Source organism: Harpia harpyja, chromosome 12 (genome assembly GCF_026419915.1).
Source record: "Harpia harpyja isolate bHarHar1 chromosome 12, bHarHar1 primary haplotype, whole genome shotgun sequence".
Taxonomy (NCBI): Eukaryota; Metazoa; Chordata; class Aves; order Accipitriformes; family Accipitridae; genus Harpia; species Harpia harpyja.
In genome coordinates, this window is record NC_068951.1 from 15,765,379 (window position 1) to 15,775,258 (window position 9,880).

Sequence of the window (9,880 nt, forward strand, 5' to 3'; positions counted from 1 at the left end):
GAAACCTCTTTGTAGTGAATTATTGGAAAAGGAGAGGCCTAGGCTCTTTTGCGACGAGGAGGAATGATTACCAGGCTTGAGGTGCTCTGGATCTGTCCCTTCAGGAGCTGGGCATTGACAGCATTTACATTGCTTTTCATATCTTGGAATGAAAAGGTCTGTGTAGATATGTGACTTTTACTGGCTTTTTAAACTATGTCTTTCACTAATTTACTGTGTTTCTGTCTTCCTGGCAGCATCCCTTCTTGAAACTGGCCAAACCTCTGTCTAGCTTGACGCCACTGATCTTGGCAGCCAAAGAAGCAATGAAGAGTAACCGCTAACATTACTGCCACAGCCTTCATCCTTTTGTTTGTTTGTTTGTATTTTACAAATCTTTATAATATATGAAATTGTTACACTTCTGGGGGGAGGGAAGGTATCTGGGGGGGTGGGAAATGTCTGCAAAAGGGAAGAAACTCTCATCCAGAAGACACCCAAAATAAATTGTGGTGACTCTAGTGATCCCTGTCTGGGGTCCAGAAGGAATTGAGGACTGAATTACTGGCTTTTTTTTTTTTTTTTTTTTTAAATTTCCACACAGCCCAGAGATGCCACTTACTGTGCCTGAGGTTTTAGGGGTTTTTAACAACTTTGCTGTAACAGCTCCCATTCATTGTACCCTTCTGGGTACTCTCAATACTTGAATGACAGATTCAAGCTTTCAGAGAGCAGTACTAATTTTACCTGCTGTTCTCTTTCATTCTCCTCTTCCTCTCCTCTACCTGTTTACATTTAAATTGTTCTTGTAAGCTCCCATATGACTAGATTTATGGCAAGTGTGACAAATGTGAAGGTACATATTGCCCTTCATTTCTTTTATGGATTAGCTGTCACTGTACTGTAGAATTGACAACTTGGCTACTTAAGAAATCGTAATGTATTGAGATGTCTTTCACTTTTTAAGATGAATATGGAGAGAGGGGGAAGAGAAGTATTCAGCTGTTTCTCATATGCCAGTGCTCTGTGGACTTTTAATCAAAGATGTGGCCTCTTTGTAGAAACTTAATGATTGGTCAAGTCTTTGGATGTCGGTTTATGGATGTGTAGGTAGGGGTCAGATACTTTATTTATGATCAAATGATCAGCTATAGTCAGGGCAAGAAAAAAATTCCAGCTGTCTTCCTGTCTGCTCTTTTTTTTTTCCCCCATTAGACTTGCTGGCCAGAAGCTTAAGGGATAATGTGCTTGGTGTGGTGGGTGGTTCAAAAACATGTATTGTATCTGTGCTCTGACTTGGGCTTTGGAAGTTATGCTGGTGCCTTTGACTTTCTTATTTTGCATTTCCCTTCTTTGTATCAAATACATTTTTGTATATGTTGTAATTTTTTTCCCCAAGCAAATAATGCATCAACCTATGGAGTTGTCAGAGTTTAAGTATTAGAGCTATTTTTTCCAATTTTGTATGTGCTCCATTTGTACTAATGAAATCAGAAGAAAAAATAATCTGATCTGAGGACACTGAAGATACAGGATTTTTTAAATATGATTCAAACAGAAGATTATAAACACCTGGAAATGCCAAAGCGCTGTTCTGAAAAGACAAAAGCCGAGAGGGGAGAGCGGTGCTGTCAGAAGTTCATGGGGCTTATTTGACCGGCTAGTTCGAGGCTGAGGAGACGTAATGTGTCACACCGATCCTTTCTCACTAAAGACATTGTACCGGCTAGAATGACTGAAGTCAAACATTCAATGCAAGAAAAAGTGCCTCCCTCTGAAGGACAGTGAGCAACATGAGCAGTTGAGTTCTTGGGGTGTTACCAGGGGCAAGTGTAGAAGAGCCCGTGCCCCTGGCTTCTTCCAGTGCTACAGTCTATGCATTTCAATTTCCCCAACAGTTTAACGAAGAGCCAACTGTAGTAACAATGTGCCAAATGATTCTGTGAAAGAACAAGCATTACTTTAGTGGGATTTTATTGCATTCCCACTGGGGCAGGACCTGGGACAGATAGGGTTATGACTGGGTATGGACAGAGGACCCTGAATAAGAAATTTTTGCACACTTTTACAAACATTGCTGGCAGAAGATAGAAGTCATTTTCAGATCATTTCAGTATTTGTATAGCAATAGAGATAACTACATTTTGGGGACTGGTTGCCAAGGTATGACAAAACCAACTTCCAGCTGAGAGCGGCTGGCCAGAACAGCGGGGGCTTTTTGTGTTGATGATGGAGGGGAAGCGGGGCTAGGGTCTCACAGCATATGCTGCTGTGACTCACTAGCTTCTAGGAATTGGCGTGGTACCAACAAGCTGCCTTGTTGTGTAGGGCACTGCAGTATTGCAGTTCAGCTTGTGTTCTGCTCTTGCGTGGTAGTAAAAATTGACGTTGGGTAAATTATGTTAACTGCTTCATCACAGGAATAAATCCCTCTAGCTATAAGCGTAAGAGTAAGCGGTTTTAAATTCAAGGAAGTGTCTCATTCCAGGCAACGAAATCTTAGATGCATTTCCCAGGCAAAATGTATTACGAGCTCTGGACTCTGTCGGCGATGCCCCTGGTTTGAGTGTGTCTGGCTCCCTGATCAAATGAAGTAGCGAGGAGGCTTGGCTGAGAAAAAAACCCATCATACCAATGATTCCCTCTTTGTCCATTGCTGGCAATGGACTTTGTGAAACTCCTTGTGCCAGAGTTAAACTGGGAGCTTTTCTTTCTTTCTTTCTTTCTTTCTTTCTTTTTTTTTCTTTTTTTTGATGGCACAAGCTAGACAGTAAGATAACTTGCGATTAAATTTAGTTTTTTAAAAATAGAAAACCAAGAAATCATAAGTAATTTTAACTTATTAGTTCACTTTTATTGATGAATGAGAATGGTTTAAAACACACGTTAAAAGATTTGTCCAATTTAGTCTACTTAGGAGACAATTTCCAAACTTTCAGCCATGTTGGCACACAAAACTTGGCCCAATCCAGAAGTTACCAAAACATATCTTGGTGCTTGCTGTGCGACCTGGAAAGGTGCTTGACTCTGAGGTTGAGAAGTATCCCCATCTCCCCTTCCCCACACAGCAGCTTTATTGTTACGTGGTGAGGTTTCTCACGCCCTGCTGCCAGAAATCAGGGTCAGAGATGGAGCTGGCAGAAGAGGAGAGCCACAAGAACGTCGCCATGCTGTGTGGTTTTGTCTTAGTTGATTGGGCATTGCTTTTCTAACAATGTCAGCTGGATGTGTCTGCAAGATTAAAAAATGCAAGCCGTGTTTGTTTTTTCCCCTGATGGGAGCAGATTAGCATCCTTAAGACTTGCAGCAGGGCTGTTCAACTCTGCTGTATCACTAGGAGAGACAGAGACCAGCCAGAGTTCGAGTAGATGATGAGAAGGGAAGGATTGCATCTGAAAGTGCTGGGATTCCAGTACATCTTGCATAAGATCCTGAGTCAGGGTCAAATACTCGTGATACATATGAAGTGTAATGTACAGTGGTGTGGTTAGTTGGGTATATGGAGCTGGGCAGCTTATGGCTGAGATGCACGTGTGCAGGGAATGCGCGACTCCTGGGATTTTCTTGTTATCGTAGAATAAACTGGACTTCTCATTAAAAGCAACAGTGGGGCTGGGAATGTGCACTTTGACCTGCCTTAGGTGTTAACAAGACTAATTGTAGGCTTCCCCCTCCCCCTCCCTCCCCAGCTCTCCAGTGCAAAAGGTGTGGCTAGAACAGATGGGAGAGGCTGGGTCCCTTTGTCAGAGGGGATGGTGCTGGGGAGGGAGCAGGAAGGTTGTTAAGGGTCTCTCCAGCTGGAGCTGAATAAATAAATGTCTCTGGTCCATTTTTCCCTCTGTTCCTGACGCTGTCAATGGAAATGGAAGTAGGTGCAAGCTTTCTTTTTATTTTTTTAACTCTGTTCAGATTTTAATGTTGCCTTTTGTGTAATTTAATCCCATTATGTTATTTAATTGTTACTGCAATATTAACTACTGTATTTGTTGACTTTGTTTAATAACTGTTCTTTCAGGGCTAGAAATAAACTTTTAAAAAACATTTGGGTTTTTTTCCCCCCTTCCCCGTCATGAGCTTATACCTTCTGAGACAAGAGTAGCTGAAAAGAGTACGTGTTTAGATGTCTTAATGAGATTAACAATGTATTTGTTTGTAATTTAAGCTTCTTCCAAATGCTTTAATTATGATGGATATAATTTTATGCTATACTAGCCTGTCCTGTTTCTTTTCAAATTTTATTACTCATCAGTGCCTGTACCAACCTCGTGATAACTGCAAGCTTTCCTTGCTGCCACACACTGCTGGCAGACAGTTATGCCTCCTGCAAAATGCTCCAGATCACTGATGGGAGGAGAGCAGCTCTGAAAGACCCTTTTCACCCATGGTGGAAGAAAGATCCCTTGCCCTTCTTGCGAAGGGAGCAAAGCAAAGACCAGCCTAGTTTGTCACAGTCGCATCTTCCACCATTCATTCACCGTCAGCCTTTTGATAGTGACTGGGGTGGGGACTGATGGGCCAGTAAACTGCAAGTGTGGCAATATGATGATGTTCTAGTAACTATTCTAAACAAGACTGCTTTATTGGATCGTGAATATCATCCAATATCCTGCGTTTAAGCATTATGGCGCAGGAAGTGCGGAGAATGAGCTGTCCTGGTGCCTGCTTGGAAGACGCGGCTCCCGGGTCTGCACCGTCTCCACTGATTAGTGCTTGACCGGCAGAGCCGAACAGGGCGAGGATGCTGGGTGTCAACAGCTCGCCTAGGACTTGGGATAGGTCGATGATGACTGTTGGTAGGCTGCGGAGAGTCACTTGTGGTTTTCATCGGAACTACAAACATGCTGCAGCGTGTTGGTGTGGCAGTCTAGCTAAAGAAAAGGACATCTAAATGAATTTACTTTGGGGCTGAGACCGGTTCAGTTGAAATCCAGATGAAGTTTCTGTCTTGGTTGTGAATGTCAAGGACTCATCGTGTGTTTCCCATGTGTTATTGGGAAATTGTCTCTTCCCCTTTCTTGCATGTTGTACAAGCTTTGCTCATACCACTGACAAAGGGAAATGAAGAAACCACTCGTCTTCAGAAGCCTTTTCAACCAGACATGAGAATGTTGTTTTGCACAAAGCACTGTTCTCTTCAGGTTAATTAATTTGTTGTAGTGTCTTCGTCTTTATATATACTTGACCCTTTATGCATTTAAACTGATGTTCTCTAACTCTGCATTTAAGTGATTTTGCATTTAATTTAGCGGGGAAAAGTTGACAAGAGGAGGGAGAAGGTGCTTAGTGGAACTCATTAATTATCTGGCTATTGGTACTTGGGCTGCTTGAAGGAGAGCAGGGTTTTGGCTGAACGTGGTTTGCACAAGTTGGAAGTTGCTAGTCCTTGCCTGATAAACCCTATTAAGTCTTGTGTGAACTTGCTCATCCCTTGCATATACCTGGCCTAGACTAAAACCAAGAGCAGCCCCATCTTTTTGGATCTGTTTATTCAAGATTGAGTGTTTAAAATGTTGTTCTTCAAGATGGTAAAGTTGGGGGCAACGATTTCTCCCTTTCAGGGCTGCTGTTTTGGCTGTGGTGAGTTCACTGCAAAGCTGAGCACAATTATTTGGACTGCGCCAGCAACACCCTGGTTAAAACCAGGATGGCTGAAAACTGAAAAAGGATCTTCATTTCTAATGAGCATTTTCACAGTGGTGCCTGAAGAAAAGTGTTGGGTTTCAGTGCAATTCACATGGCTCGTGTGCGAGCACAGCAGTTGTCTGCAAATGCCTGCTTCCAGGGATTTGTACCGCTGCATTTTTTCCTACTTCTATAACTTGCATTTTGAAGATTGTTTTTAATGAAAATAGCCATCCTCAGTCAAGTCAGAAAAGTATGTGAAACTGTGCTGAGCTCAGCTAAATTCTTGATGTTGCTCTCCAGACGTGGAGGAAGCAGGTTTTTCCAAGAGCTTTTTTCCCTACTTTGAACTCCAGTCTAAGTAAGGATTTATTTTTTTTCTTGAGGGGAGAAAATACCAACAAATGAGAACAATGAATTTCTGACTGTAATTTCTCTACCTGCAGTCTGTTACAAAGGAGGAGGGCAGTGCTGATGCAGCTTCTCATGCTGTTGTTCCCTTATTGCAACAGTGATAATTGCTTTTTCCCGTTCCTGTCTGCCAGCCAGCGTCTGCAGGGGAATATCTTCCAGTACATCGTAACTTCATTTCAAATCCCATTTACCTATTGACCTGATTATTGAAACAACCTGTGGGGACTGATGATTTCTTATTTTTTGTTTTTAATGGTGTTTGCCTACTGGGAAGTTAATCATTGCTCATTCTCTTTAGGACACTAAAAGGCCACCAGACTGCTGCTTTAGAGAAGATGTAGTGAGTCAGTGGAGAGCAGGATGGGACTGGAATAGCAGACAGTATGTCTCAATCCAGAGATACATCTCAATGCACAGACTCCAGTTTCTGGTGTTTTCAGAAGGGCTTGTGAATAATGAATCTGGCTCGGTATAGCTGTGGATCAATGGAGAAGACACTGATGTGACTCGGGGCATCTACATGGGATGTTCTGGAGGGGGGATAGATAGATGCTCTTTTCCCATGCTGGGTACAGGGGTGACCTTCCTAGGGACATACATCTCCTTTGAATTCAAGGTTTCTAGAGCCAAGGATGATCTATCTTTGTTATTTTTTCCTCCCCATAAATGCTTGTTCTAAGGATCCAGGTCTTCTGATAAAGCCCAATTAACTTGTGGCTCTCCCTGAGCCCTTTTCATCTGGCTGCCTGTGGGAGGAAACCTGCTGCTGGGTGTCTGCTGCCTTGTCGCAGCAGCTCATAACAGGTGGCTGCTCTTGGAAAGCTCTTACCCACCCCCCCATCCCAGTAAAACTCTCCTTAAATAACCTTACAACTGCATTCAGCTGTAGCTGTTACCTCTTTGTGGGTGAAAATAGTGTGGTGGGGGGAGCCACGGTGGTTCTGTTTAGTTTTTGTTACCCTTCAATGTTTTTGAAGAGTGTTTATTTACTTAACTGTGGAAATGCCGGCTTGTTCCTATCCCATGGCTAAAATAACCCCCATTTAAAATACCTGCATTTGAAGCTGTTGTAGTTCTTGACAGCCCTGAAAGCAAATTTGCTTTAGAAAAGACACTGATGTTCCAGCCACAGAAAAGTGGTTTTCAGTGGGAGTACTTGAATTTTTAGACAGTCTCATTTCTAGAAGAGCAGCCATGCGAAGCTGCATGGACTCTTGAAGGGGTTTTGCTTTTGCAGTGGCCTGAAGATGTGCTCCAGTACAGAGGTTGCAGCGTGCCCCCTTCTGCTGTCACCACTAAAGCGAGGTAGGAAGTGAGCTGCTTGCATATCTGTCACTGGTGTTATTTAATCCCATAATTATCCTCATCAGCAACAGCTTCCAGCTCCTCTCTCCAGCCTGGGTTAAGTGTCCCACAATTGCAGGATGTGCTGTGGGCGTAATTACAGGCGATGGACGGGAAATAGTTTTTAAAGACCTCTGAACATTTACTTCCTAAGGCCCAACTCTTAAAATGCTTGAGAAGAAGGGAAAAAAATCAGTTCCTGTGGGAAGGAAGAGATGTTGGGATTTTTTTTTTTTTTTTCCCAGTTTTACCATGGGTGTCACAATGTTTTCCATGTCACAGCTGTGTTTGGAAGAAGGGGACAAGAATGCACTTGCTTCTTAGGCATTAGTGCATGGCAGCTTTCTCTTGTAAGAGTAGCTAGAAGTATTAGTGTAAGGGACATGTGTTAACCCCCCTTTTTTTGTTGATCTGGATGAACTCTGCTCCGTGGCTGAGATGTTCTCCAGAGGGGAGCTCTGGAGATGTTCTCCAAAGGGGACCCATCGGAAAGCTCTCATCTGCTCTTTCGAAACCCTCTGTTGAAACCAAGGTCCAAATGCTCATAGGAGGGATTGAGACGTGCTACAGAAAGATCTGTGGCGTTCTTCTGTGCAAACTGCCCATCTGTCTCCTGCGTCCCATGAGCCAGCGGTTCTCTTCCAGGGATTTGGTGTGGGCTGGTGTCACTGGGTCCTTGTAAGGTTTTGTTTCTAAAGATAAAACTCTACCAGTTTCTCTACTTTTGAGAAACACAAAAGTAGGGGAGACGGAAAGAAACTAATTGGACTGTGATGTTAAATTTTTTTGTGGTCTCTTCTGCAGTGATGAGTGGCTTTGTCTGACCAGCACTTTGATGCTGGCAGAGGTGAATTTTCACAAGGCCAAAAATATTAATTTTATGGGTCTCTTAAAGCACATTTCATCTTCTGCGAGGGTGTTTCCTCATTTGAGGTGAAAGATGCACACTTCTCCTGTCTTTTGGAGAGAGGAATGGCTTAAAAATGGTAAAACCGTGTATGTTTTGAGGCAGGCCAACCAGAACCAGGGCAGTTCTGGTGGGGAGGAGGGGAAGGCTTGGACAATGGGCTGTTGCAGCATAATGCCTTTCCTTGCTCGGGCTTCCCAAGGTTTCCAAAGCAAGTGCTGTGTGTGGCGATCACTGGGGACCAGGTACCTTCCCCAAACCACCCTTGGGTGGGCACTTGGTGGTAGAAACAACCGTGGGAATAAAGGTGAAAGGAGGGAGAGTGTGGCAGGAGGAGGTGCTGAGGCTGGCCGTGACCTTCACAAACATCTCCAAAATGCCCTACCAAAACGTCGTGTTTCTTTTCCACTGCAGTAAAGGCTATAAGGGAGAGAGGCAGAGCAGCTCCGATCCCTTTGAAGTGTACGCTCCTGGTTTTCACGGGTTGGTCTGCGTTGCCATAGCCGACTTGCACTGTATTAAGTGCCTCATCCCCGGCTCAAGTGTGCTTCAAACCTGTCTCCTAGCGATTTCTCTTACAAATGACTGGGGGGGGAAATAAAATGGCATTAAGAAAAGCCGTTGGCTCCTTGCATGCAATGGGGTGGTGAGAGGAGCCTGTGTTACTTGCCAGTACTGCCTGCGCAAGGGTGCAGGACCGTTCTTTGCCCTGGGGATGAGGTACCCAGCATGGTGGTCCCAATGCCCAGCTGCTGCTTCACGGTACGTCCCACCACTTGTTCCCATGATAGCAGAGCACACCCTGGGCACATTTATCCCTGCAGCATGCCAGCAATGAAGGAGATGCTATTCTGACTGTATGGATGGGAAATGTGGGCTCAGGGTGGTGTAATTTCTGCTGCAGAGCAGGGAAGTGACCCAGGAGACACATAATGAATTGTTTATGCTCTGTTAACCATGAGTCCCTGATAACAAGACATTATCCACCCCATCCCATCCTTCCTGCCATGGCCTGTGCTGCTGTCATGCTTTCCATCGCTCACCATCCCCTTTCTTTCTGCAGACCCCATCAGTGAGAGCCCGGGGTTTCCCAGTGACCTGGCGGGACCTGGTGCAGAGGATGCAACCACTGGAGTCATGTGTGGAGCAAACATGGCATATATTGTCACCTACAATTGCCACTGACTTCATCATGTAGTCAAAGGTCTGACCCAAATGCATTTAGATGGTGTGGGTTTCAGAAGTTGGGTAATGACGACACCATGGGGTCATTTTGGTGGAGCTGGGAAAGATCCTGTCCCCGTTATGCGCGGTACCAGCAGGAGGAGTTGAAATGTCACTGTTGCTAAAATGCCACCTGCAGACCAGTGGCACATGCAGTTGGTGCCACCACCAACAAATGAGGCGAGGTCTTACTCAGGACAAGGACAGGGAGCAGTAAGCAAGCCAGGCTTTCAAATTGGCCAAAGACGGACTTTGCTGTGGCTTAGAGTGGCTCTGCCCCAGAGAAATGGGAACCCCTTGCATGGGTTACTGGCTTTCTAAGAGTCCCCTTGTGTCCCAGGTTTTGGGATTGGGGCAGTAGATTGCATTCTATGGTGCCAAGCAGAAATG

At 44.5% G+C, this 9,880-nt stretch overlaps 1 protein-coding gene across 4 annotated transcripts in view; it reads left to right on the forward strand.

The window, feature by feature from the left end:
* PAK2 (p21 (RAC1) activated kinase 2) overlaps positions 1–4,190 on the forward strand; it is a 47,393-nt gene extending 43,203 nt beyond the window's left edge. For 3 of the 4 annotated variants that reach the window (XM_052802982.1, XM_052802981.1, XM_052802983.1), the window contains one exon: positions 237–4,190. In XM_052802982.1, the coding sequence (XP_052658942.1) occupies positions 237–323 (87 nt within the window). In that variant the 3' untranslated portion in view covers positions 324–4,190. The remainder of the gene's footprint in view (positions 1–236) is intronic. The other variant, XR_008237404.1, reaches the window with a different exon arrangement.
* Positions 4,191–9,880: the final 5,690 nt, after the last annotated feature.